The 27,109-nt window shown below is 34.1% G+C and overlaps 9 protein-coding genes and 1 non-coding gene across 16 annotated transcripts in view; 7 read left to right on the forward strand and 3 right to left on the reverse strand.

The window, feature by feature from the left end:
• Positions 1-1,416, reverse strand: part of LOC9325938 (sulfite exporter TauE/SafE family protein 1) — a 1,748-nt gene extending 332 nt beyond the window's left edge. The window contains exons 1-2 of the mRNA XM_021013550.1: positions 672-1,416; positions 156-366 (exon numbers count right to left, since the gene is read on the reverse strand). Of these exons, the coding sequence (XP_020869209.1) occupies positions 156-366; positions 672-1,406 (946 nt within the window). The 5' untranslated portion in view covers positions 1,407-1,416. The remainder of the gene's footprint in view (positions 1-155; positions 367-671) is intronic.
• Positions 1,417-1,872: 456 nt separating this feature from the next.
• Positions 1,873-3,700, reverse strand: LOC9328712 (probable xyloglucan endotransglucosylase/hydrolase protein 8). Its single transcript, XM_002892604.2, has 4 exons — positions 3,402-3,700; positions 3,104-3,204; positions 2,806-3,008; positions 1,873-2,435 (listed from the first exon to the last, which is right to left on the reverse strand). The coding sequence occupies exons 1-4, from the start codon at positions 3,607-3,609 to the stop codon at positions 2,027-2,029; spliced, it is 921 nt and encodes a 306-aa protein (XP_002892650.1). The 5' UTR covers positions 3,610-3,700; the 3' UTR covers positions 1,873-2,026.
• Positions 3,701-4,932: 1,232 nt separating this feature from the next.
• Positions 4,933-6,763, forward strand: LOC110224915 (probable dolichyl-diphosphooligosaccharide--protein glycosyltransferase subunit 3A). Its single transcript, XM_021012696.1, has 2 exons — positions 4,933-6,247; positions 6,679-6,763. The coding sequence occupies exon 1, from the start codon at positions 5,200-5,202 to the stop codon at positions 6,229-6,231; it is 1,032 nt and encodes a 343-aa protein (XP_020868355.1). The 5' UTR covers positions 4,933-5,199; the 3' UTR covers positions 6,232-6,247; positions 6,679-6,763.
• Positions 4,940-5,019, forward strand: TRNAL-UAG. Its single transcript has one exon. It is a non-coding gene; the product is annotated as a tRNA-Leu (tRNA).
• On the forward strand, positions 6,672-7,593 carry LOC9328713 (nuclear transport factor 2). Its single transcript, XM_021012697.1, has 2 exons — positions 6,672-6,995; positions 7,245-7,593. The coding sequence occupies exons 1-2, from the start codon at positions 6,672-6,674 to the stop codon at positions 7,317-7,319; spliced, it is 399 nt and encodes a 132-aa protein (XP_020868356.1). The 3' UTR covers positions 7,320-7,593.
• Positions 7,594-7,692: 99 nt separating this feature from the next.
• LOC9325939 lies at positions 7,693-8,275 on the forward strand. The gene has a single exon (XM_002889829.2). It carries the CDS (start codon positions 7,800-7,802, stop codon positions 8,067-8,069), a length of 270 nt encoding a protein of 89 aa, XP_002889875.1. The 5' UTR covers positions 7,693-7,799; the 3' UTR covers positions 8,070-8,275.
• A 4,825-nt stretch (positions 8,276-13,100) lies between these two features.
• On the forward strand, positions 13,101-15,270 carry LOC9325940 (pectinesterase/pectinesterase inhibitor 18). The gene is made up of 3 exons (XM_021012695.1): positions 13,101-13,923; positions 14,105-14,369; positions 14,460-15,270. Exons 1-3 carry the CDS (start codon positions 13,210-13,212, stop codon positions 15,149-15,151), a joined length of 1,671 nt encoding a protein of 556 aa, XP_020868354.1. The 5' UTR covers positions 13,101-13,209; the 3' UTR covers positions 15,152-15,270.
• Positions 15,271-16,192: 922 nt separating this feature from the next.
• LOC110224519 (pectinesterase inhibitor 1) lies at positions 16,193-17,015 on the forward strand. Its single transcript, XM_021010628.1, is given in 2 exon segments — positions 16,193-16,503; positions 16,505-17,015. Coding segments are annotated over 2 exon segments (579 nt in total). The 5' UTR covers positions 16,193-16,293; the 3' UTR covers positions 16,874-17,015.
• A 2,485-nt stretch (positions 17,016-19,500) lies between these two features.
• LOC9325941 lies at positions 19,501-21,359 on the reverse strand. Of its 6 annotated transcripts, none has more exons than XR_002329839.1 (4): positions 20,842-21,359; positions 20,504-20,663; positions 20,287-20,427; positions 19,501-19,860 (listed from the first exon to the last, which is right to left on the reverse strand). XR_002329839.1 is itself a non-coding variant. In XM_021015323.1 (4 exons), exons 1-4 carry the CDS (start codon positions 20,958-20,960, stop codon positions 19,781-19,783), a joined length of 396 nt encoding a protein of 131 aa, XP_020870982.1. In that variant the 5' UTR covers positions 20,961-21,321; the 3' UTR covers positions 19,501-19,780. The 6 variants fall into 6 exon arrangements, 1 of the variants encoding a protein (XP_020870982.1); XR_002329840.1 differs by having other exon boundaries at positions 20,504-20,630; positions 20,842-21,355; XM_021015323.1 differs by having other exon boundaries at positions 20,575-20,630; positions 20,842-21,321.
• Positions 21,360-23,060: 1,701 nt separating this feature from the next.
• Positions 23,061-26,125, forward strand: LOC9328714 (tryptophan synthase beta chain 1). 2 transcript variants are annotated; one of them, XM_021014271.1, is made up of 5 exons: positions 23,061-23,482; positions 23,642-23,977; positions 24,500-24,933; positions 25,554-25,648; positions 25,749-26,125. In XM_021014271.1, exons 1-5 carry the CDS (start codon positions 23,168-23,170, stop codon positions 25,934-25,936), a joined length of 1,368 nt encoding a protein of 455 aa, XP_020869930.1. In that variant the 5' UTR covers positions 23,061-23,167; the 3' UTR covers positions 25,937-26,125. The 2 variants fall into 2 exon arrangements, with proteins under 2 accessions (XP_020869930.1, XP_020869929.1); XM_021014270.1 differs by having other exon boundaries at positions 23,064-23,482; positions 23,642-24,007.
• Positions 26,126-27,109: the final 984 nt, after the last annotated feature.

Below are 27,109 nucleotides of genomic sequence, written 5' to 3' on the forward strand. Positions count from 1 at the left end.
CCGATTTGGAGAAGAAGAGGACTAATGAGCATTCCACCGCCAATTTGGGCCTTTCCCCCCCCCAATCCCAAAGAAGGCCCCCCAAAAACTCCCACCCCAACAGGAGCCCATTCCGAGGAGACCTTCACCTTATTTCAGTTCCAGATTCATCAAACCTGTTGACTTTAATTTTGACCAACAAAAAGCTAATTTAATCAACAGCAAGTGGTATTGGACCTTTTCAGAGTCTTGGTTACTATGTGAAGTGTGGTTGCTTTGAACATTGTCATTGAAACAAATGCAGAGAGTAAAGAAGATAGTGAGAGGTATTTGAAGCGACGAGAGGAACCAGTAGAGACCTCCACATGGCTTGATCGATATGATTCCCTGTTCAAACCAAAAGTATGAACTATTACCAAGTTAAAATCCAACCATGCCACAAAGATTCAATAACTTGAAGGAATTATAACACTTTAAATACGTTTCAACTATAATTTGACAATTTTGAATGCAGAACAAGTCAAGTTTTCAAAATAATAATCAAATAACACAAAAAGATACACTCTCTTCTTTCTAAATAGGCAGTATAAAAATATTCTGGAGGGAAAGTAAGAAACACACATAACTTGAGAGTTGAGAGAGTCAAAATTCAATTTAATCGACCCAAAAAAGAAAAAGCATTAGATTCATACCTGACCGTATTTGTTTCCACGAAAAAGATTAATAGAGAAGAACACTAACCAAATGATCACTAAAACTCCAAGCTTCATCCATGGAAACCTAATCATTCCTCTCTCTACTTCAGCTTCTCCTTCATTAGCCAGAAGCGGCGATCTCGCTACCTTGATCCTATCATCATCTCTTCGACTCCTAATCTTCTCTCTTTCCGACTCCAAATTCCAGTAAGAAACTCCCTTTTTACATGTCTTCATCGTTGACCAGGCGAGGAACACAGCGAAGAGTGACAACACAAGCCAATTTGGGAACATACGGTTACAGATCACACCAATACTAACTCCAAGAAGTAGACATGGCTGAAGAGTGAGAGATAAATCGAAATCGATTAATGTTTTGTCTCTTGATTTAGGGTTTCTGGCGAAAAGATTGCATCCCACGTTTGCTATGGAGACTCCGGTTATCATGAACGCTGAGAAGCTCGAAGCTGTTTTCATTTCGAGACCGGAGATTGTCGTCATTATTGAGAGGAAGAGTGCACCGCCTCCGGCGCTGGAGATTGAGGCGGCGAAGAATGAGAGAACGGCGGCGATTATCGTTGGAATGGAGAATTTGATAGTTGACTCGTTCAAATTCGGCGGGAAATGGAGCCATTGGCTTGTTGCGTTGAGGATTTGATTTTGGTCTGCAATGGCGGTTGGATTGAAGATGGTGATTATGGAGAGAAGTAGAGGGACTAAATTGATCGTCATTTTCTTTGCTTAGGGGGCTTTTTGTAATCTTTTGAAAGTTTTGGGGGTTTTTGTTTGGAGCGTTAGAATTTTTATGCGCATTATTGATTGGTTTATATATGAATCAACAAGGGTTTTAGTCAACTGCAATTCTAAGACAAGATATTTATTACGGAATTAACTAATTTAAGAAAATTTGGTGAAATAATGCTAAAGATGACAAATGCAATTATTTTTTCTATGTTTTTGTAGATCTAGTGATATTATTTTATTGAAATATTTATTTAAAGGAGCTCATTTTCCATAACCTCCAGATTTGTTGTTGTTTTAGGTACTTGTAAAAAGTGGTAATAACATTATGTAAAAAGACTATCTCACCAAGTTACATTTTTCGTTCTTTTATACATATAATTTTTTTGGAAATAATTAATAGAAATAAAAGACGAGAAATACATATGTGGGAGACAAGTTCTACAAGAAGTTTGCATAGTTATGAAAAATAGCCGACTGAATAAATAATTAATTAAATAAATAAACAGAGGATATATAATCCATAACAAAATAAGAAATGCAAAAAAAAGGTAAAATTATTACATTAACCATTTCCACTGAATTAATACACTCAAAAAACAAAATTGATTTTAAGCCCAAGGGCTAATGGAACACTCCCAAGGAAGAGTAGGGAACCTCTCACTATCTTTGCAATAATCGTATACGACGAGATTGCGCTGCACCCACGCATAATCCATTTTCTGTGTCTTGGACAAATGCCACGCGTCGTACTGATCCCACCAATTCTCTGTTGTGGTGGAGACGCATGCAGGGAATGGATCCTTCCAACGGCAGCCTTCGACGGCGAAGTCCTTGTAAGAAGAGACGAACGGAGCTTTTTTCCAGTCAGTCTTCTCGAGACCGCCACGTGTCGCCCAATCATCGGCGTTCCAAATGCTAGAGAACAAGTACATCGGCTTCTGGTTCGGGAAGAAATCGTTGTTTGGTACCTTATCACTGTTCTTGTACACTCGAATCGGTACCCTATCCACGAAGAACCTGGTTTGCATTGAATTAAACCGGGTTACGCATTGTACCAATCGATCTAATTAGTTTTGGTTGACCAATTCGGTTCGATTTTTGGTCTAGTTTGAGTTCTTTAAAGTTTGGTTTAGGTAGGCTAGCTTTGGTCATTGGAATTTTTGTGTCGGTCGAAATTTGAATCTGCACCGTTTAAGTTTCTAAAAGCTAAACGTAAGAAAACCGGATCAAACCTAGTGTGAAATTAATGTGTGGATTGAATTATTTTATTATGAATGGAATGATGTTTTTAACCGATCCTAAACCTAAGCTTTCGTTTTCTACCCAAAATTTCCGGTTCAGTTAGTGGCATCTCTATCTATTTAGCCAAGATCAAGAGAGGACTTACACAAGCTGGTGGTTATTCCAAAGAATTGAGTAGGTGTGATAATCTTTGGTCGGATCGAACCAGAGGGAATGTCGCATCTCCCGATTCCCAGTTCCGTTCTTATACACATTGGTCTGAATAATGTAAGGCTGTCCGGTTCGGTTCCCTAGAAATTCGAAATCTATCTCGTCTCTCTCCGGCCCTGCCCCATTCTCCGAACACATCTGCTCATCAAGCAAATTTAAAAAGAAATTATACAAAAAAATCATTGGTTTATCTTCTTCACAAGATTAAATAATAAATAATAACGACGGCTCACGTAGTAAGCGGTGACGACGCCGGCTGAGTCGCCGCCTACGAGCTTAAGCTTCATACTGAACCATCCGAATCTATACATGTGCTTTGTCTGAAATCCACATCCTGTTTTATTTTTTTCATCCAATCAAAATATTTAAAATTTCAATATAATAATCGAGAGACTAAAAGTCCAATCATTTAATTTCACAAGAAGTTAAAATATGTCATGTACATTTAAGTAGGAACAGAGTTTCAGTGTAATTTAAAAAGACTAGAACGGCATTGATCCTAAACCGGAAGCAAATTGGATATGAACGTACCGGTGTCGTTGTCTAAGGAAAGATTCCAGATCTCTCCATCCTCGGAAGTCGTGAAGTGATTTTCAGACCACATAATGTTGAAATTATCTTCAAAGGATTGTGTCGGTGTTGCTGTGATAGAAGAACAAGACGCTATTAGAGCCGTCATGAACACGAAAAGAGCGGCCATGGAAGAACAGCTTGTGATTATTCTCCTTTGCGTCTCCATTGGTTGTCTCTGCTTCGAATATTTCGAAGAGAGAGAGATAATGCAATTTACGCTTGTTCCGTGAGTGAGAAGAGTATAGAGCTTTCTTGCGTTAATTATAAAGACCGGAAAATTTACTGTTTTGACCTTTAATAATTATTTAAATTTTTGTTAAAATTATTATGGGTTTCGACTTTTGATAAGGTTTATTTTTCTAAAGTTTTTCATGTAATGATGATATATATTGTATACTAACAAAGTTGTAAAAAAAGGACAAAAAAGGTAAATGGAAAAGTTAATTAAAGAAAACTAACAGTAAACTCAATGATTTATTTATGTTAACGCCGACCGATTTATTCATTAAGTTGATGGGTTTGGTCATTTAAACCAAATTGATGAGCTACTAAGGGTATATAGGGAATTATAGAAAATAACAGCAGAACATGGAGAATTGGATCGCCAGGCTGCCACCAAGTGGAAGTGGGATCCATAGAAATGTTCATGTAAAAGCAAAAACAAAAACATTATTCAATTCTGGACTTTAATTCTTTGGTTAATCTTCACTATATGTAAATCTTTAATGGGGAATATGGTATCTAACAAAACTCACATAATAGGCAACATGCTTCGGACCATAATATTATATGTTCAAAACAAAAAAAGTTGGCCTCTCATATTTTGTTAGCCCAAGACAAGGCACGTGAAACAAGCACGTTATGAATAAGAAAGCAGGGAAATAATACACCTGGAGTTACTAAATTATTAGGTTGACAATGAGAAAGATTAGTTTTATTGGACTGTCTCTTCCATTATCCGGTATTCTTTACATTAATTTTTACATTATTACTATTTTTGTATGGATATCAATTTTCAGATCTAAGATTGCAGACTGAAGTTGCATATAATCATACAAATATACGCAACTCGACCTTTTTACTTTAGACTATAAGTTTAAAGAGTATAATAGAGTATTAAGATTAATTGTGATATTGAAACAAACTAATTTATGATACACTAATACCATTGAAATGATTTACGAGAGATGAAAAGTTGGTAAATATGTATGATTATACATATAGCTCTCTTCTAGTTTGATTATACATATAACTCTCTAATATTTACTCATGAGAATTTTTTTCAGTCACCAATACGAAACTCCTTTAGGCATTTTGGAGTCCATGTATTAGTCTCTCCTCTTTTATATACTAAAAGTGGCTCATATGTTTTTTCATATATAATATCTGAGCAATGTCGGCATGTCGGTCCAAACAAGAGAATCAAAATTTAATACATTTCGCCATCGACAGTTTTATTTGGTTATTAATTATTAGTTTAAACATTCTTATAACAAGACAGTTTGGCCGAGTGGTCTAAGGCGCCAGATTTAGGCTCTGGTCCGAAAGGGCGTGGGTTCAAATCCCACAGCTGTCAATTCTTTTTCCTCTGTTTCTTAAACCCTCTAGGTCATCAAGAAGGTCTTATATTTTCATGTAGTACCTATAAAAGCTCCTTGATTTTTGAATAATTCTTCACTTCTCCAGTATTTTCCGGCAATTCCAAATCTCTCTATCTCCGTTCTTCTTCGAATCCAATCAGAGAGAGAGATCGAAAATGGTGATTCATACTAATCTCTCATATCGTTCCTTCCTCTTAATCGCGTTTTTATTTACCCTAGCGAATCCAGAATCGGATTCAGATCTCATAAACGAGCTTGTTTCGCTCCGATCAGCCGCCGAATCAGGTTTGATTCCCCTCAACGACGAAGACGTTTCCAAATTCATAACCTCCGTAGCCACTCCTAGACCTTACTCTCTCATCATCTTCTTCGACGCAATTCATCTCCACGGCAATAGCCAGCTCCGTCTTCCAGAGTTCCGCCGCGAATTCGGACTCGTCTCCGCCACTTTCATCGCCAACAACAACAATGGAACTAACGGAAAAAAGCTCTTCTTCTGCGAGATCGAATCAACTCACTCTGTGGCTTCGTTCCAGCGCTTCGCCGTCGAGAATCTACCGCACATTTCCCTCGTTAGCCCTATGACGGAGAATTTAACAGAATCAGATCAAATGGACGGTGGAGATTTCACTGGATTAGCCGAATCAATGGCAGAGTTCGTCGAACGTTTAACCAAACTCACTGTTGGTCCAATCCAACGACCGCCGCTCCTATCGAAGACACAAATCGGAATCATAGTAGCATTTCTCATAATCTCGACTCCGATTCTAATCAAGAAGATTCTAAAAGGAGAAACGCTTCTCCATGACCGTAGAATCTGGTTAGTCGGCGCGGTTTTCGTCTACTTCTTCAGCGTCTCGGGGACAATGCATAACATTATTAGAGAAATGCCAATGTATATCAAAGATTATGAAGATTCAAATAAGTTTGTTTTCTTTATCGAAGAATCAGAGATGCAGCTTGGAGCAGAAGGTTTCTTTGTAGGGTTTTTGTATACTGTTGTTGGATTGCTTTTGGCGTTTGTTACTAATGTGCTTGTTCGAGTTAAGAAACTCGAAGAGCAGAGGATGGCTATGCTTTTGTCTCTGTCGATATCGTTTTGGGCTGTGAGGAAAGTTGTTTACTTGGATAATTGGAAGACTGGATATGAAATTTACCCATATTGGCCATCAAGTTGGCGACATTGATTGATCTTCACGAAAGGTTAGTTTTTCAAGATTGTGGAACTGATTTATTAGTGTTGTGCTTTCAATAATTGAACATATAGACAAGTTTATGGTTATTCAATAGCAGTTTAGGATTCACGAATTTGTGTTGTTCTCTAGGACTTATAATGCTAGCTTATGGTGTTGCTTCTGCATCCATTGAGAAAGAGTACTCTACCAAAGAATCATTGCTTTACTATGTGTGAAGGTTTGAAAAAGATTGTATGCAATACTTGACCCACAAGAAACCTTTTTAAGAGTGAAAAGATCCTCTCATTGTTCTTTACTTCTTTTCTTCCAACTTTGTTTGCAAATTAAGCATCTTTTTCCCCACCCTAGAAGTTAATTCCTTAAAGAGAATTCATGTTTATATTCCTCTATGGTTTTGCTAAGAAATCAATTTTGTTTTGGAAATTTTGACTATGGCAGAGACAAATAAAGGAATTGAAGAAGAAGTGGCAAGTGCTTTTGTGAATCACTACTACCATATCTTTGACAACGATCGATCATCTCTTTCTTCTCTCTATAATCCCACCTCGTTGCTCACTTTTGAAGGCCAAAAGATTTACGGCGTGGAAAACATCTCCAATAAGCTTAAACAACTTCCGTTCGATCAATGCCGTCATTTGATCAGCACCGTCGATTCTCAGCCGTCTTCAATAGCCGGTGGATGTGGCGGAATCCTAGTTTTTGTGAGCGGTAGCCTCCAATTACATGGGGAGGATCATCCTCTTAGGTTTAGCCAGGTCTATCTATCTCTTATCTATTTGTGATGGATACAAGGTTTAATTTGGTTAAACGATATGCTTCATTAATGTTCATAAAACAAAATGCTGAATCACAAGGTTTTTTACTTGTGCTATAATAATCTTCAAGTTTTAATGTTGTTACTAAATTATATATATGAAACAATAAGCTATATAGTATGAGCCTGTATATATTTTTTTGTTGAATTTTTAGTTGACTGGAATAATAATGTTATCTATTAATTGCAGACGTTTCACTTGATTCCGGTTCTACAAGGAAGTTTCTTCGTCCAAAATGAGATGTTTCGGCTCAATTATGGTTGAACTTGAACAGATTAAGACTTTAATGTTTGTAATCGATCTTTTATATATCGAAATCCGACTAATAATGCAGTCACGTATTTAATGAAAATCATTTCATCTTGACTACTAAAATATATTGACTTTTTTTCTGGGTTATTCTCATATATGTAAGCAAGTTTCAATAGTTCATTAAAAAACATTCGGTAATTGTAGATTGGTAAAATCCATACTATATGTGCGCGTGGTAGCTAGATACACTTTTTAAAAAAAGCAGAATAAGAATTTTTTGCTCTCATATAATCTTATCCGCTCGTAGTTTTATTTTCAAAATAGTGAAAATCGACGGAAAAATCGGACAGATATGAGGCTATGACAATCTTTTGAATCTTGACCATCCCCTTTTTACTCAAAACCATTTCCTTCTCTTCCACGAAACAATTTTTTTTTCTCTCTCTCTCTTTCTCTCTGCCTTTCCCTGATCAAATTCTCACGAACTAAAATATGAAGAGCCGGAGCAGAAACTTAGCCACCCTGAGTTTGATGATAATTACGTTATTGACATGGACGAAGATCGTGGAAGGACAAGAAGCACTACTAGGTAAGAAAGTATTGCCGCTATGTCACAGAGAATGTATGCCAATATGCATGAAAGTAACCGAAGCAACGCAAGAGATTTGCGAACCTGCATGCCAATCTGGCTGTCTCCAGCTTCAAGGTAGAGGCACCGGACTTTCAGCCTCCGATCAAGGAGTCGATATGGTCATCGCATAAAACTTTTTTATATAGTCATTACTAAGATAGACACCAATATAGTTGCTTGATTTCTTTATATGAATATATAGATGTAAAATCGGGTTTCATCCTTTTTTTTTTTTTTAATGATATATTCATCAATCTCTACATTTTTTAATTTTATTTTGTGTTTAAGAGAGAATACAACATCGTGGAACAATCGAAATATCGAAAACTTTTTTTTTTTTGGTTTTAAAAAATCGAATACATTTTTTTTTTTTTTTTTTGATAACCCAGTGTCCAGACCACACTGTGATCCGACTAGCTCACTGGGCCTAAGCCCGCGTGCCTGGGATTTTGAAGCCTCCACTTAAGGGCCCCCTGGAACTGGTAGTTTGGGACGCTGCGCCCCGCAGGTAAATTGTGCAGTGGCCGGGACTCGAAGCCGGGTGGCGGGTGCCTCAGCCGAAGTTCCTTTACCACCAGGAGACAAGCACCCGGTTAAAATCGAAAATCGAATACTTCATGAGGACGAGAAGAAGGATAATAGAAAGCGCGACAAGAAGAGCCATTATTTGTTCTTCTCCCCTATCTTATGAATCGTTAGACAAAAATAAGATGATTTTACTTATTTTAATAAAAATATAGGGAAACTTACCAACAAACAGTAAAACAATACAAATCCACAATGCCAAAAGGAATAAAATTAAACATCGCGATTCGAAAGGGAGACCTTTTAGTTCTGATATTTAGGGACAAAATCATAACAAAAATGATCGCAAATTATATTGGGGGTTATTGTTGATTTTGCCTTTTTTCATCAAAATTTTTTGAAAAAACCATTTTTACTAAAATTTTACGGATTTGCTATTTTCTAACACTTAAAAATATACGTATTTACGATTTTTTTTTACAAAATAAAAAAGAATTTTGTCGACGGACAAAATTCATTTTAATAATAAGGCTAGACAAGTTTGGACATATATCGTTTGATTTAATCGATATATATATATAATTATATGCTAATTAAATATTAATTAATTGATAGCTATGAAAAATAAATTAATTAAGAGAATACTAGAAAAAAATGAAGAGAAAATGGACATGCTTATCCCCAGGCTTCTAGCAACTATACTAGATAATGAAGAGAATATGGACAGTAATCAGTAATTATGCATTGCTTAGACTAATAATCCCACAAGGTGCGTCGTCTGTAAATGCTGAATGCATCAATTATTGCTGGGAAGAGAAAAATGATAAAATTGTTTTTAAAAATGATACTTAAAGTTCGTTGAAAAGTATATAGGATCTAATTATGAATTGTATTTTTCGGATTATTTTCTACAATTACTGATATATTGAAGCACCGTTTGTTTATATAAAAGTATCGCTTCTTTCTTCATTACAAGAAACCTATTGGATCGATGATAAAACTATATCAACTAAATTGAAAAGAGCGCATCTAGGATTTTTATTTTCTTTCTTACTTTAGTGGACTTATCCTTTTGGAAAATTTGAATAAATCGAAAGTGACCCTAGTGGCTGGACAATCACAAAAGTCGAAGACCAGAAAATTTACTTAATTTACACTTGCAGATAAAAAGTAATACTCCCTCCGTTTCAAAATATAAAGCGTTTTAGCTAATAGTACGTCGATTAAGAAGATCTACTTTTTAAAAGTTCAGCCAATCATAAAAGAGACTGTATAATAAAAATAATCATAAAATATTAAAGTAATATATAATTTGCATAGAAACTTGAAAACGACTTATATTTTGAAATAAAAGAGTTTCTCCAAAACATCTTATATTTAGAAACGGAGGGAGTATATTGTTAAACAATCACTAGAATAGTCAATAAAAGATATGAGACACCAAACAAAAATAAAATAATTCAGAACAACTATAGTTAAAAATTGTAAATGAAACAAACATACTAAACTGAATAAATACAGACCAAACAATTCACAATTCTGTTTGAGTGATTGAAAAAAACATAATAAATGATGTGTTACAAATATTATTTAACAAAAAGGAAATGTTATAAATATTTGAATTGTACAATGGTTAAAGTAACGTTTTATCATAAAACTATCAACTAGTTTGGAAAGCGCGCATCTAGAATTTTTATTTTTCTTCTTGCTTTAGTGGACTTATCCTTTTGGAAATTGAATATATGAAAAATGACCCTAGTGGCTGGACAATCACAAAAGTTGAAGACAATAAAATTTACTTAATTTACACTTGCGGATAAAGAGTTATATATTGTTAAACAATCACTAAAAAAAAAGTTATAAAATTATTAAATAAAATAATTGTTATTCAATAATTCTAATGGTAAAAGCATATCACACACTGTAGGAGTCAAATTGATCATCGAGAACAACAAAAAAATTATAAATAGAATAAACATAATAGACAGGTCAAACAATTCAAAATAATATTTGAAATGGTTGAAAAAACATAATAAATGGTGTGTTACTACTCCTTCTGTTTCACAAAAAATGTCATTTTAGAGTTTTGCACACAGATTAAGAAAACATTAAAATTTTTATTTTTTCTAAATAAAAACATCATTAACTATATACCTAAACATAATCTGCCCAATAGTAAAACAATATGCAGAATACTAATAGTTATAAAACATAAAAAATCATTAAATTTTGCATTGAAAACCTAAAACGATACTCTTTGTGAAACAAAAATAAAACCTTAAAACGACACTCTTTATGAAACGGAGAGAGTAATATTCATTAACAAAACAGTAAATTGTTACAAATATCTAAATCGTACAAATGCAACAAATGTTGTAGAACACTTGTAGATCTCTGTATCTCTATCTAACTCTCATTATAGACAAATAAAAATGATAATAACATGCTTTAAATGTTATTTTATGTTTTCAGTAAATAAAAAATAAGAAAAAGTTATGATTAGATATCAAAACAGAGTAGACAGATATCATGATAGTATGATACCAGTTGTTTTTCATAATTGATTAATGTTTTTAGTTATTGTCTAATAACTTTTTTTTTTTTGGATAGTTATTAACTTATTATGTAACAATATAGTTAGTTCAATGTTCATACTTAACTGAAAGATAGTTGAATAGGATAATTGAGCTAAAGTTGTTGGTTGTGCTCGATGTAGTGGTTATTGATTCGAAATCTATTTGTAATGAAATCATTTAATAAAGTTGGACCGTTTTGAAAGTCACGAGGTGGTTTGAAAAGACGATTGGAGAAATTGATTAGAAGTACAAAATGGGTTCTCTCGACGAAAAGGTTGTTATTAATAAAACGCAAACGATCATCCTAAATTCCTAATCTTGAATTATGATGGATTTTATTTTTTAGAGAATATGAGTAGATAATACTTTTTTGGACCCAAAATAAAATAAAGATATAATTTTTGGATTAAACATGAATTGGTAAAATATGCACATGTGGTACTACAGACAGCATCGTTGTCTGCGCGAATCTCTAACATTTAATTCATTGTTTTGTCAATAGAAAACAAATAAAGATAGAAATTGCATTTTGTTCTCTGCGCCCTTTCCATCTACTCCAAGACCACATCCACATGTTTACCGTGCCTCTTTAACTTTATCGAACACTCTAAACATATAAATTTTGGAAATTATTAAAGTTAATCTGCTTTCATTTTTTTTTTAATTACTATGATTATATATAAAAATCAGAGTAGGTAGGTATATCATATAATATAGTGACTAATCCAGTTGTTATTTTTCATAATGGATTAATGATTCTAGTGTCTAACAATATATTTCTGTGTTAATTTTTTTGTTTTGTCAATTACTCTCTCTCTCTTCCTGAAAATTTGATGTTTTAGAATTTACACATATATTAAGAAACAATCATGATTTAATCATTTAATATTTTTTTTATTAAATATTTTTAATAATATATGAACTAATAGTAATCTAAAACAGTTAATTATTTGTAATCATTACGTCTTGAAATCTACGATTTGTTAATATCAATTAATAAAAAATAAAAGAATAAGCTAGAAAATCAATTTTTGTGGAACAAACCTAAAACACTAAAACATCAAACTTTCAGGAACGGAGGAAGTAATTTTTATTGGCTAATTATTATGCATCATATATAGCCAGTGCATACTTTAAAAGTCAATTTGGTTGAAAGATTTGACAAGATAGATGAGCTAAAGTCATTGGTTGGGTTCAATATTTCAAGTTTTCAACGTAGTGTATATTTCTTTCGAGTTCAATTTTATGAGATCGGTGTCCTTTATTTGGTTTTTTTAGTAAAGCGTACATAATGTATATCAAACAAGGCATGAATGATAGCTCTTTTCTTTGGTTTTGTCTTTCAAACAGTCTACATTAAATTGTAAACACGTTGGTTTTTTATAAATATAATTTAACTTTAATTTTTTTTAAACATGTATATACATTTGGGAAAGGAAAATTTGAACAAATAACCATAAAAAAAAACTATAATTCACTAACTAACCATAAAAAAAATTTGATCATTATATATTTAATATTCTATGTAATATTGGCAATTATACCCTTCTTTCTCAATTCCCACTCTCGTCTCTAAAGATCTGTAACACTCTTCAACGCCATCGTCACCATCAGTTTTTCATCCACCATCGTTGCCGCCGCAGCGCTCCTCGTCTGACGACAACCGGCTTCTCTCTCAGTTGGAAACGATAAAACAAGGGCCATTTAGACTTTACTCATGTTCAAATTGTTACCCACTTAATTAATACATAATAGGTGTTATATATTTAATTTTTCTTTTTTTGGTTATTATTGCAAAAGATCCTTTGGGAAAAAAGGGAAAGTAAAAAAAAAAAGTCATGACGTGAATATTTGGTAATACAAGTCTACATACTACCATAGAAAGTGGTTTTCATTTTGTCAGGTTGTGATTAATAAACACCAAATTTTCAAGTTCTTCTTTTATTCGAGTCACACTTTTCATTTTCTTTAAAAAATAAGATATAATCATAGAGTTTCTTTTAGTTTATAGAGTATTTGGTGCAACGCGCGATAATGAAAAGCATGTGCAAAGAAAAGGAAATCATAGCACTTCCTCGTGCACTCCACTCACTAGCGTTTTCTATAAAATGGCATTATTCGCGGTAGTGAAAGGCAAACACAATCCCTTTACCTCTAAAGCCAAAGACCAATGTCTAATTCAAACCAACCACTTCTTTCCAAACCAAAGTCATTTAAGCACAAGAATCTATGCCTTGTCCTCTCCTTTGTAGCCATTCTTGGCTCTGCTGCTATCTACACATCCCAACTAATATCCATTAACACCAGTAATGATGATTCCTTATTAACCCCGAGCCAGATTTGCCATGGTGCTCACAACCAAGACTCGTGCCAAGCTCTCTTGTCCGAATTCACGACGTTATCGCTTTCAAAGGTCAACCGCCTCGACCTATTGCACGTGTTCTTGAAGAACTCGGTGTGGCGGCTTGAGAGCACGATGACCATGGTGAGCGAGGCTAGGATCCGCTCGAACGGTGTGAGAGACAAGGCAGGTCTTGCTGACTGCGAGGAGATGATGGACGTATCAAAGGATCGGATGGTGAGTTCGATGGAGGAACTCCGGGGAGGAAACTATAATCTTGAGTCATACTCAAACGTTCACACTTGGCTGAGTAGTGTGCTTACAAACTACATGACATGTTTAGAAAGTATTAGTGATGTCTCCGTTAACTCTAAGCCAAGAGTCAAGCCACAACTCGAGGACTTGGTTTCTAGGGCTAGAGTGGCTCTAGCCATCTTTGTCTCCGTCTTGCCTGCCAGAGACGATCTCAAGATGATCATTTCCAATAGCTTCCCGTCGTGGCTAACTGCTCTTGACAGAAAGCTTTTAGAATCTGCTCCTAAGGTAAACAAAAATCACATTCAAATCTTACTAACTATTGCAATAAATATGGCCATCGACATGTTTTGGATATATTTCTAGTACTTCATATAAGAAAGAAAAAGTTTCGGCTGTAATGTAACTAAAAAAAAAACTTTTACCTATCCATCGTCATTCAAAATCTAAAACTTTGACCCTTTATTAGACACTTAAGGTGACCGCGAACGTCGTGGTGGCAAAAGATGGCACGGGAAAATTCAAAACAGTAAATGAGGCAGTGGCGGCAGCACCGGAGAACAGCAATTCCAGATACGTTATATACGTAAAGAAAGGGGTTTACAAGGAAACTATTGACATAGGAAAGAAAAAGAAGAACTTAATGCTTGTTGGTGATGGCAAAGACGTAACGGTCATAACCGGTAGTTTGAATGTCATTGACGGATCCACCACCTTCAGATCAGCCACTGTTGGTAATATAGTATTTTTCTTTCATTTGTGTCCTTCAACATTATTGTAAGTGTAACCAAAGAATTTATAAGATTGCTTTGAAACATGTACAGCTGCCAACGGAGACGGGTTTATGGCACAAGACATATGGTTCCAAAACACTGCAGGGCCAGCAAAGCACCAGGCTGTGGCTCTCCGCGTGAGCGCTGATCAAACTGTTATAAATCGTTGCCGCATAGATGCGTACCAAGACACGCTCTACACTCACACCCTGCGACAATTCTACCGCGATAGCTACATAACTGGTACGGTAGATTTCATCTTTGGAAACTCTGCCGTGGTATTCCAGAACTGCGATATCGTGGCCCGAAATCCTGGAGCTGGGCAAAAGAACATGTTGACAGCTCAAGGGCGGGAGGATCAGAACCAGAACACAGCCATTTCGATCCAAAAATGTAAATTAACCGCTAGCTCTGATCTTGCTCCTGTGAAAGGATCTGTGAAAACGTTCCTTGGACGGCCGTGGAAGTTGTACTCAAGAACAGTGATCATGCAGTCTTTCATTGACAACCACATCGACCCGGCTGGTTGGTTCCCATGGGATGGCGAGTTTGCGCTCTCGACATTGTACTATGGAGAGTATGCGAATACCGGTCCTGGAGCGGATACGAGTAAGAGAGTGAAGTGGAAGGGATTTAAAGTTATTAAAGACTCAAAGGAGGCCGAACAATTTACTGTGGCGAAGCTTATTCAAGGAGGATTATGGTTGAAGCCCACTGGAGTTACTTTCCAAGAGTGGCTTTGATTTAATGTTTTATTCTTGTATCTTGTGTTGTGTTATGTTACCTCTGTTTTAGTTTGATGTCTTTCTCTGTTTTTGTATGGACTTAACCAATAAATAACATGCTCTGTTTCGTGAACTTATTAGGTTAATGTTTAATATAACAAATTTCGTGATGTGGCATATAATATTTTGAATAACTTGAACACTAACTAATCTTTGCATTTTTTACATACATAATCATATCGCACTCATCATACAAATCCATATAAAATCTATGACTATGTACTAGATGACTAAAACTTTGAGATGTATATGCATGAATATTATGAAATTTTATATTAGATTACATTATTTATCAAAAACACAACTTATCAAAAATATTGTTTTTAAGTACAAAAAAAATCAAAAATCAAAAATCAAAATATTGTTTTTACACGTTTGGTCATATAGGGGATCCTTGCATACTGCATTGTGGATGGGATATAAATTAGTTTTATTAAAAGTAGAGCATTCATCAGTCCTGAATCGTGATATAAACGTTAGCTGATTGTTAGATGACGAGAGAAGAAGGAAAAAAAAAGATCAAAATGCCCATCTAAGTGTTGAGACTTAGTTTTGGACATGTTGCGCGGCTTGCGCCGGCCAACTCTTATTGTTCCGTTTATTTAGTTTTCGAAATTTTCATGTGTTAGCTACAATAGATAAGATAAAATCTTAATTACGAATCCTAGAATACATTAATCTAATTTTTAGGGTTCATAAAAAATATTGAAACTAATAAACGAAAAAAAATATGTTGTCAACGGCTGTTTACTATTCTAAACAGAATTATTGTTGACCATTAGTCAACTACGTTCGAGTTTAAATTTGACAATTTAAAGATTTATTTAAACAAATTAATTAGTTGAAAGTTTTATATAAGAATGGAAAAGAGTAAATGTTTTTGTTGGAAAAATGTATTCAAATTGATTTTTTTTATATGGAAACAAAAAAAAATTGGAGATTTTAGTTGGGAAAATATTTAACTTGGAGGTTTTTTTTGGGATTTTTTCCAAAATTAAATCATTTTATTATGGAACATAATCTGTTAGCATTTAAATTTGAGAATATGTTTAGACTATATAAATCTCACATAAGTTCTCAAACATTTTGGAATAAGAAAAATGGCATACGTCAATAAAAACTTTTCATGGGCTCTTTTATTGATTTTACTTCTTTTTGTTTTTTCATCATATGCAAGATTAAGTATAATGGTTACAAAAAGTGAGATCCACACTATATGCACAAAAAAGAGAGAGAGTTCTTCACTTTGTTTTGAAGTTGTAAAAGCAAATCCTGAAATTGCTAGATTGGATCTTTCTAGCCTCGCCAAATTTTTTTATCAATTATCAAGCTCAAAATATTTCAGATACGTTGAAGCATTTTAAGCTATCAGGAGGCTACACGCCGGATATTAATTCGACATATCACTTATGCGTAGAATTATATGAAGATGCTTTCAACCGTCGTGATTCTTCCTTCAAATATTTGACTGCCAAAGACTATGACGGTTTAAACATTATGGTCGGTGGAACGGTATCAGATATGGTTACGTGTACTGATGATTTGTCAACAATGAAACCAATTCCACAATTCTTTATGACGAGGAGTATTGTCATTGAAAATCTATCTCACATTATCTTGACGATTTCCGAATGTTTTCTAAAAGAAGAAAAAAGTCCTTATTGTCCCCCATATGTTTAATAGTAATATTTGGTATGGCTGTAATGAAAATCTATCTCACATTATCTTGACAATTCTCGAATCTATCTCACAACATGTTGTCTTTTTAATAATATAAACATAAGTAATAAAGGCACACAATTTTTATTTTTTTGGTCGTATATAAAGGCATACAAATTTAGTGACGTTTGAATTAGCCCTTTAGGGCCTGACTGGTTTAAACGCAGCGGACGCAGTTGCATCTGCGGGAGTTTGCGGAAGCGGGCAGTTGCGGTTTCAAGCGTTATGATGCATTTTGAACGACTGGTTAAGCGGTTGAAAATTGGTGCGTTTGCGGGAGTTTTATGACTGGTTAACCAGCGGATGCGACAACGGTTAAATCGAAAATGATCAAAAGAAATATAATAGATAATTATATAATAAAGTATAAAAACACCAAATATTTATATTATTATGATAAAATACAAAAAAATTTATATATAATTAACAATAATAAAATATATAAAATTACTACATAATTATTCAAAATAATATATTTCATAGTTAAGTGCTTATTACTTCATGCATTTGGTTCATAAAAAAACAGCATCAAGTAATATAACAAATTACAAAAAAAAAAAATATGACAAACTAAAAAAATAGATGTTTTGAATTCTTAGATCCTCTAGATTAATAATTTTATTACAATACTTAGTTTGTATTTTGTCATTCTTGAATTTTTGTAAATAGAAAAAATTAGGGTTTTGAGAATTAACGTTAATATATATAGGGTTTGATAATTTTTTTTTTTAATTTATTTGTTATTTATGTATTTTTTTAATATATGTATAGGATTTGAATAATAAAAAAATAATAATTTGCCAACCGCTACCGCCCGCAACCGCAAACGCTTGCGGGAATGAGCTTTTGAATTCGGCGGTTCGGAGCGGTCTAGAGCGGTTCAGAGCGGTATAAAACGTTTTTTATGATTGGTTTTAAACGCTAGCAACCGCAACCGCCCGCAAACGCTGCGTTTGCGGGTAGTAGCGGGAGAACCAATCAAACCCTTAGTGTTATTAATACAGAAATTGTGAAACGTAATAAAATCCTTTTCATTGAAATTTTAGGCACATATGCAAAACAAAAAGAGCTTTCCATACAAATTTTTAACACTTATTTAAATTTTAGTGGTTTTACTTTTTCTTTTCTTTGTCTCATCATATGTAAGGTTTTAGTACGATGATTATAAAAGATGAGATCCACGCCATATACACCTAAAAAGATATTAATTTTTCATTTTATTTTAAGATTCTGAAAGCAAATCCTGTTATTATTAGATTAGATCTTTCTGGCAGCTAAATTTTGATAATCAGATTCAAAATAGTTCAAATATGCTGAAGTATTTTAATTTATCAGGAGACTACACACCGAATTAGGCATGGGCATTCGGATTTTGAATCGGATTCGGATCGGATATAGTCGAATTTGAATAATTCGGGTATGAGAGTTTATTATCCGTTCGGATTTTATGACTTTTTGGTTCGGTTTCGGTTCAGATATATTTGGATTTGGATAAGAAAGTTTATTATCCGTTCGGATTTTATGAGTTATCGGTTTGGTTTCGGTTCAGATAGTGTCGGATTCGGATCGATTTTTGGGGGAAGAAAACTAAAAAATTGTTCAATTTAAATAAAAATTGGTTTAATCTTACTAAAATTTGGTTAAATTTTACAAAAATATGTGTAATTTTAACAAATATAACTAAAAAAATTCCGAGATTTAGGTTATTTAGGATATTTTTGTTATTTGCTATAAAATTATAACTAATATTTTTGGATATATAATCTTATTTTTGGTTTTCGGATTTCCTTTCGGTTTTTGGTTCGGATCGGAGGATCGGATTCGGTTCGGGTAATTCGGATAAGAGAATTATCCGTTCGGGTTTTTTTCGGATAAGACTATTCGGTTCGGATTCGGTTCCGGATTTTTTGGATCAGTTTTCGAATTTCGGGTTTTATGCCCAGCCCTACACCGAGTATTGATTCTAAATATCACTTATGTGTAGAATTATATGAAAATTCTCTCGAATGTCGTGATTTTTCATTCAAATATTTGGCTGCCAAATAATATTACGGCTTAAACGCTCTGGTCAGTGGAACGTTAACAAATATGTTTACGTGTACTGATAATTTGTTAACAATGAAGCCAAAACCACAATTCTTTATTACGAGGAGGTATTGTCATAAAAAATTTATCTAACATTATCCTAATGATTTTTGAATGTTTCCTAAGAAAATATATATACACTTTGTATAATAAATATTAAGGGAAAAAATTAAATTAGCCTCAGTAAACTAATTTGATTATAGAAGAAAAAAAGTAAAATATTTTCATTTTATTTTTGGGTGTTTGTTCTATAAAGCTAGTTTATTTTCAGTAAAAAAAAAAAAAGTAATACTATTTTTGGTTATTTAAAAATAAAACGTTCATACTTGGGCACCATGATCACAAAAAGTCCACTATAGTTATGTAGAACCTTTAACCAAAAGAACCCCAAAGATCAATATGAGCCCATGAAATAACAGCCCAAAAAATCTAAAATCCAATGTTTTATTTTATTTTAGGAGTAAATTAATACTATATTTGAATCTTATCTCCTTCCATGGTGATCCTTCTAAGTAGGTCTTAAGATTAAAATTTTTTTTTTGGATATACTTTTTGAAGATTACACAAAGGATTCATCAATACAAAAAAGAAGGATTTATAAATTAAAAACAAAGGATTGACCAAGTTAAATCCAAAGGATGCACCAACCATTGGAGGGTAATTTACAGCAGTTCGCCGGATAGCAGTATCTTTCGCCATTCGGCCCATTCCTAACCGTCCACAATTGAATCCTGTATAACCCCCAAGATAATATATAAGTTAGTTTCAACATGTTAAGCTTACTTAGTAAAATAGTCTTGTTAAAGCATTGCTGCTCAAATCCAGCTCCCTGAGTTTTATTAGTCTGCAAATCCCTAAATAGCCTGAAATTAATGAAATAAGAGTGTTAGAAATCAGAATAATCATCAACTCCATCTATAAAAGAGAGTAATAACAATAGAGATATATTCATCAACTCCATCATCCAATGAACTAATTAGACTTCAAAGACATGGAACTCGTTAAATAATCTTCTGTTCCCACAAATCACAATAGAGATATACATGAAGTCGATAAACTAATGAATGCGGCAGTGAATTTTAGCTGGGAAAAGCACTTGTCAATATCAATAGCAAACGTTTGGTGACACCAAAGGAGAAGAAGTATTCAACTTCTCAATACTAATAGTTATAAGAAGATGTGCTAGCCGGATTACAATTACGAATGACTGCCATTACCAACTTCAATTATTTCTTTGAATAGAAGTCAGATACATATAAAGTAGGCAATAACTTAACACAAGTTCTTACCAAGATCTTCCAAAACAGAGGGCTCGCTCTCTGTCTCTTTCACTTGTCTTTTAGGTTCAGCATCCCCTTGCTTCTTGTAATCATTTGGACGAACTTCAGAACCTAGCTTGCAGCATAAAGCCTTGAAGCTTCCTTCAACACCTAATCACAACCACGAATATATCACCCAGTGATTAGCCTAAATTTACTATCATCTAGAGAAGAAAGCACCAATTACTCTGATGATAGTGAGAAGTGGAAGTACAGACTTGTGACGAAACTTTTTGCTCAAAACTAGAGAATTCTCACATTTGTTTTCCAGATATTCCACAATATACATAAATGAAATCACACGCTTCCAGATTCTGTATCATCTCAAAACTGTGCTGATTAAAGACCTAATCGAGGATTCATATTGAACAAAAACAAATAGAGCACAAGAAGATCAGAGCACGAAAAAATGCCAACCTTTAATTGTTTATCCTTGAAAGAAAATTTTGAATACCCATATGCTATAAATTAGAAAACTAGCGGAAATTCAAAGAAAAAGAGGAAGGGATAGTGAAGGAAGCTCACGAGAAATCGCTCGACGTGAGGAGGATCAGGAAGAGGACGATTTCTTTCAGATCGTAATCGGAGACCTTACGATACACAACCTTCAGCTTCAACTTAGGTTTAGTTAGCTCCAAAAGCATCTCTCCGTCAAATTAATTTGAGAGAAATTTGGGAGAAATCGGAGAGAGCTAATAACTGCTCACTTTCTTACATGCACAATGTTTTTTCTTTAGTCTAAAACATAAATACGCACCGTACGTTATTAGTAATAGATTAAGATATCAATAATCCTATACTATTACTGTCACAACCAACCAGCGGCAGAGATCATAATTAATAAACTATACAACCAAAAACTGTGAGAAAAGGAATCACACAAATTAAAACATTGAAGGCATGAAAACAAGAGTAGAGATTCTAGGATCTCAAAGCAGCAAAATCATGGTTACGTGTTTTATACTTAAATCTATGAGTACGCTCCTGCACGTTACTGTAATGGTCGTCTTTGTTTAGGGCTTTTTAAGTTCCGTGTATTGCGTGTGCTTAATTAGACTTCGTTTTCTTCATTAACCTTTTTTTTTAAATGAACGAATTAAAGATTCCTTAAATTCTTTAACAAAGGAAAACAAGATTCCTTAAAACAAACAGGTATTAATTGGAAAGATAAAATAAAAAATTTGACTTAAATATTCGAAAATTGATTTTAAAAAGTGATAATACTTCATAGCAGAGGAAATATGGTCATGGCCATCGAGAAACATGTAGACAAGGCCATGTGATGTAATTTGAAGATGCTAATTCGGTCATATTCAACATATCAACAATGAGGAGGGGATATTTTTTGGGTATGTATAGGTTGGACAGAGCATCTGAGGTGTTACGTTGAATAGCGGGCATGAATTTGATGTAACGAAAAAAAAAAATTGACGTAACGAAAAGAAGGACAAGAAAATCTGAGATAGTGATTAGTCATAGTAAGTCTGATGCCATGTAGATAGATTTAGGAATCCTCTCCTCATAAATTAGAAGTTCTTTTATTTTTTGTTTAAAATACGAAATTTAAATTAATTCGACAAAGTTTTGACAACCTTCAAAGTAGCTCAACTGAAAAAGCAAAGCTATATTTCCCTTCTAGTACGAAGACTTGATATGAGTGGGACTCCTTCACGTACACGTAACATGTACCAGGCCCTTATTATAGTTAAAATACGTAATTTTGAATTAATTGGACAACGTTATTTAGAAGCTCTTAGACTTATTATAGGGATGAGAGTTTACAAAGATCAGAAATGAAGAATAATGTATGGATTCATGATTTAGAGTTCAAGGAAATAATGATGCTTTTAATTTCTCTCATAAGCTCCTGTCACTAATACGTTTACAAAAGGATGGGGGACATCGAAGCAATTTCCTAACTTCAATGCCTGAATCAGAATTATCTGAGAAAACAATTATTATGTTATTTTTTTAAAATAATGAATCTGGCTTTATACGTCAGCCTAGTACAGAGCACAATTTAAAGGTGGCAAAAGGAAACAAGAAAAGTCTAAAACCTTATCTTCAAACACTATGAAAACTAATGAACATGCAGTTACCAACCTCTTGTTTTTTGTTTCTCCCGAAAATATGATTGTTATTGATAGCACTTATCGTCCTTTATTTTTTCAAACGCACAAAGATCAAAGAAATTAACATTCATAATTCCATCCGTGTGTGATGTACTGATTTTGTTAAGATCTCACATCTAAAGAAAATATGTCAATCCTTGCTTATTTATTTTGGTGGCACGGTGGTCATGGTTTAAGGCAAGATAGTAGATTCATTACACCCTGTGTGCAAACACTATGCTTCTTTTTTTAGTCAGAACCAAACACTATGTCTAAGCCACCTAATTAGCCACAAATTTTACCCGTAACAAATTTCGGAAAACTCCTAGTCAAAGAAGTTACTCACATCTATAATAAGTTAGAATCTTGGGTTAACGGAGGATACATTAGGTTTAAGTCTCCCTCTCTCTTTTTATATAAATAAATGAAAATTAATGATTTCCATGGAAAATACTAATTACATGTATTTATCTCGTTGATAAAGTTATATTTCTTAAAAATCAAGAGGACTAGTGTACAAAACTACAAATGCAATACCGTGTTAAACATGTATAAACTCCAATCATTTGAGTCAAATGGATGCGTAGCAAAAAACAATCAAACCCGTTTTATTTTTATATGTCAAGTAAATCATGTTCGTTTGGACTATATAAAAAGAACTCATCAAAACAAATGTTTCCTTAAGAAAATCTCAGATATATATATATATAACACCAGTGTTCTGAAAAAAAAAGACAAACATGTCGTCCGGTAAAATCCAGGTACGAGGGCAGCCACTTCCTAGGGTTCCAGCAAGAAACCACCATATGACACACTTGCTTGTTTGCGACGTTTCCACAAAACGCTACCACCGTGAAATCAACGCAATCAGCCGTAATAGAAGTCCATCGTTGGATTCGGTCCCAACAAGAACCGACAAGAGGCAGTTTCTTCGTGGTGACGGCAACGGTAAATTCGGGAGGTTCGGTGGGAAGTTTGTACCGGAGACATTGATGTCTCGCCTGATAGAACTTGAAGACGAATTTAATTTTGTTATGAGCGATCACGAATTTCAGGTTGGTTTTTCTCATATTTTGAGCTTATTGCAAATAAAAGAGAAAAACAAAACCAAAAGGCAAGTTCAAATAAATTGCAATTGGATATTTATTTTTTTGTTTAGGGAAATAAACATTGTTTAAATAAAACATAATTGCTTTATTTTTAATTATAACTAGGAGGAGCTTACCACATCGTTAAGAGACTACGTAGGAAGAGAAACGCCTCTCTACTTCGCCGAACGTCTAACCGAACACTACAAGAACATAGTTCCAACCATCGAAGGTGGACCTGAGATATACCTGAAACGGGAAGATCTTAGCCACTGTGGGTCTCACAAAATCAATAATGCTCTCGCTCAGGCCATGATTTCCCGGCGGCTTGGTTGCAGCCGTGTGGTGGCGGCCACTGGAGCCGGACAACATGGAGTCGCCACAGCGGCTGCATGTGCCAAGCTCTCCTTGGAGTGTACCGTTTTCATGGGAGCTACTGATATAGAGAAACAATCCTTTAATGTACGTTCCATGAAACTCCTTGGTGCTCAGGTAACTTGCGATTACTATTTCAACTCATAACCAAACAAAACCGGATCCGGTTCGCAGCATATAGAAATTTTTTTAATTTATCCAAAAAAAAAAGCATTAAGAAAAACAACATTTTTAGTATTTACAGTACTTTGTTATATGTTTTAACATATGTTGTGTTTGAATATTTGTTCAGTTTTAAAGTTATGGTGTATAAGATATGGGACCACTCCCTTTTTAAAATATACTTAATTATATTATAAAATTTCAGTAGACCAAGTAACATTCCTGCGATAAAGTGTTTGAGCAACATAGTTACCGTAATATTATTAGTAAAGGAAGTAAAATGTTGGTATCTAACAATAAAATTAAAAAGTTTTATGTAAATGTCACCAAAATTATCATCACTAACACTAAATTTTGTTTGATTTCTAAATAGATGAGTTTTAAATGTAAAACAAATTATGTATACAGAACTTAAAATTCGTTTTATATATTGATCGATCTTAAAAGGTGAAATCAGTGGAAGGAACATTCAAAGATGCAAGTTCAGAAGCTATTCGAAACTGGGTCGAAAACCTATATACCACATACTACTTATCGGGTACTGTGGTAGGACCGCATCCGTATCCGATAATAGTACGTGAGTTTCAATCTGTGATCGGGAAAGAGACAAGAAGGCAAGCCAATCAACTCTGGGGTGGTAAGCCTGATGTATTGGTGGCTTGTGTGGGAAGTGCCTCCAACGCATTGGGTTTGTTCCATGAGTTTGTTGGGGATAAGGATGTGCGGTTAGTCGGTATCGAGGCTGCGGGGCTCGGTCTGGATTCGGGGAAACATTCAGCTACTTTGGCCGTTGGAGATGTTGGTGTATACCATGGTTCCATGAGCTATTTATTGCAAGATGATCAAGGACAGATACTTAAACCACACTCCGTAGGAGTTGGGTAAGTGTTATAGTTATAATCTCAATATAGATTTGGTAGGAACCTCGACTAGATGATCTGAGTTAATCATCTCGATTGGAAAAACTAAACTAATCTCTTTTAAAAAAAAAAATCATTTGAAAATAAATTAGTCTAAGTAGATATCATAATTATTTATTTCCATTTAAATTTATTTTAAATAAATGAATTACAAGCCTTGACATAGAAATTCTAAATTTACCATGTGATAAAGACATAAAGTAGTCATTGAGTGTGTGTTTTTTTTTTTGTTAAGAAAGTGTAGTCATAGAGGCTGATGCATCGTTAATAAAATTATACGATATAATATCTGAAGTCGTCTTATACATTTGTACTTGTACAAGTTAAAAAAAAAAAGTTATTTTGCACGTCCTTTTAATAAAATAACGTTTATCACATGCAATATGGCATATGCAAGTCACGTCTCCTGATCAGCTATGAACCGGTCTGATTGAACCGGATATTTTTCCTGGCTGAATCAAAATTCCAAGCTGGGAATAATATGCGATTGGGTAAAATTAATTTTGAAAACCAAGTATATAGCAAAGAGAAGTATTATATTGACGTAATATATTGACAGATGCTTGATTACATGGTCGTAGGTTAGAGTATCCAGGAGTTGGACCGGAGATTAGTTTCATGAAAGAAACTGGCAGAGCCGAGTTCTATACAGCAACAGACGAAGAAGCCATTCAAGGTACGTACCTCTATAGTTACTTACTACTAATGTTTTCTTTATAATTTTTACAAGAATTGTTATTACATAAAACATTAATCTTATATCTTGTCGACTGCAGCGTGCATGCGATTAAGCAGATTGGAGGGAATAATACCGGCACTGGAAGCGTCTCACGCGCTCGCGTTCCTCGACAAACTCGTTCCTACTCTGCGCGATGGAGCCAAGGTGGTCGTTAATTGCAGTGGCCGTGGTGACAAAGATTTAGATACTCTCATCCAACGAGGCATGCCCTCTTCTTTGTGTTGACTCACCAAGATGCCACATTACACTTAACTCTTTTAGAAAACGTATCGTCTAATTACAACCATCATTATAGATGATATACTAATATATCAATTATTATTTAAAATTTCGATTAGGATGTAATATAATGAATAAGATCTGTAACTACAATTTTATTCAAAGGGAAACGAACATATCAACAATTGACGATTACTGACCCGGCTCTGAGCTAAAGCAGTTGAAGCTTGTGCTTTAGGCACCAAAAATATATTATTAATTTTAGGGCGTCATTTGCTGAAAAAGATGCATGTGGTGTAGCAGCAGTGTCTTATTTTAGTAGGCAACAGGTCCCGAGTTCAAAACTTTATAACTGTTTTTTGTGAATTTTTTACATTTATGTGTTAGTTGGGCAAAAAAAAAAAATTTCCTACTTTAGGCATATAATTACATTGGGCCGGCCACGAACATATCAACAATTTGTGCAAATAAATACAAAATGATTCATGCATAATAAAGATGATAATTTATTTTATTACTGTAAAATTTACAAATACAAATACTAAAAGAAACGCACAGAAATATAATGTAGTAACAAGGAAATCTCAAATTGACAGTATATGTATATGAACGATCTGAAGTGGTAATTATAATAAAATACACTCAAATAAATTTAATGTTCGTTTTGTCTCCTTAAAAAGACAGCCAGATCCCGAGAGAATTAAATCCAAACATCTCATCCTTTTTTGACTTCTGAAGTTTTCTTTCAATCTCATATTTTCTCCAAACTTACTTGAAGAGAGAGAAAAACAAACTCTTCTATTCTCTTACAATGGCGGTCCACACAAAGCTCTCAACATTTTTCCGTTTCCTAATAGCCTTCTCCACTTTCGTAGTCATTTCTTTTACGATGAGAGATGTTGAACTCAAGATGGTTTATAATGGCTTACCGGTCTCGACAAGAAGTTTATATATTCCACTCCCGAGGTAATCACATAAACCCTATGGTTCAGAGAAAGGATTCTCCCATGCTAATATGCTATGAATGAATTTAGTTTCACTACAAGAAAACATAGCAAATTCCGACGGATTTCCGGGGAATTTCCGACAAACTTCCAAGAAAATAATATTTCGTCGGAAAGTCGTCGGAAAAATAAAAACTTTTCCGACGATTAACAATTCGTCGGAATTTCGTCGGAA

This window comes from Arabidopsis lyrata (assembly GCF_000004255.2).
Source record: "Arabidopsis lyrata subsp. lyrata unplaced genomic scaffold ARALYscaffold_1, whole genome shotgun sequence".
In the NCBI taxonomy this organism is placed as follows: domain Eukaryota; kingdom Viridiplantae; phylum Streptophyta; class Magnoliopsida; order Brassicales; family Brassicaceae; genus Arabidopsis; species Arabidopsis lyrata.

Coding starts and splice junctions, on each gene's coding strand:
- LOC9328712 (XM_002892604.2), bottom strand. CDS start 3,609: ATGGAGACGCAAAGGAGAATAATCACAAGCTGTTCTTCCATGGCCGCT. Junction 3,205..3,401: donor TTCCTTAGACAACGACACCG/GTACGTTCATAT, acceptor AAAATAAAACAG/GATGTGGATTTCAGACAAAG. Junction 2,436..2,805: donor TGGAATAACCACCAGCTTGT/GTAAGTCCTCTC, acceptor AATGCAAACCAG/GTTCTTCGTGGATAGGGTAC.
- LOC110224915 (XM_021012696.1), top strand. CDS start 5,200: ATGGTGATTCATACTAATCTCTCATATCGTTCCTTCCTCTTAATCGCG.
- LOC9328713 (XM_021012697.1), top strand. CDS start 6,672: ATGGCAGAGACAAATAAAGGAATTGAAGAAGAAGTGGCAAGTGCTTTT. Junction 6,996..7,244: donor ATCCTCTTAGGTTTAGCCAG/GTCTATCTATCT, acceptor TATTAATTGCAG/ACGTTTCACTTGATTCCGGT.
- LOC9325939 (XM_002889829.2), top strand. CDS start 7,800: ATGAAGAGCCGGAGCAGAAACTTAGCCACCCTGAGTTTGATGATAATT.
- LOC9325940 (XM_021012695.1), top strand. CDS start 13,210: ATGTCTAATTCAAACCAACCACTTCTTTCCAAACCAAAGTCATTTAAG. Junction 13,924..14,104: donor TTTTAGAATCTGCTCCTAAG/GTAAACAAAAAT, acceptor ACCCTTTATTAG/ACACTTAAGGTGACCGCGAA. Junction 14,370..14,459: donor CTTCAGATCAGCCACTGTTG/GTAATATAGTAT, acceptor AAACATGTACAG/CTGCCAACGGAGACGGGTTT.
- LOC9325941 (XM_021015323.1), bottom strand. CDS start 20,960: ATGCTTTTGGAGCTAACTAAACCTAAGTTGAAGCTGAAGGTTGTGTAT. Junction 20,428..20,574: donor GGAATATCTGGAAAACAAAT/GTGAGAATTCTC, acceptor GGTTGTGATTAG/GTGTTGAAGGAAGCTTCAAG. Junction 19,861..20,286: donor CTCTGTTTTGGAAGATCTTG/GTAAGAACTTGT, acceptor CATTAATTTCAG/GCTATTTAGGGATTTGCAGA.
- LOC9328714 (XM_021014270.1), top strand. CDS start 23,168: ATGTCGTCCGGTAAAATCCAGGTACGAGGGCAGCCACTTCCTAGGGTT. Junction 24,008..24,499: donor TGAAACTCCTTGGTGCTCAG/GTAACTTGCGAT, acceptor CGATCTTAAAAG/GTGAAATCAGTGGAAGGAAC. Junction 25,649..25,748: donor AGACGAAGAAGCCATTCAAG/GTACGTACCTCT, acceptor TGTCGACTGCAG/CGTGCATGCGATTAAGCAGA.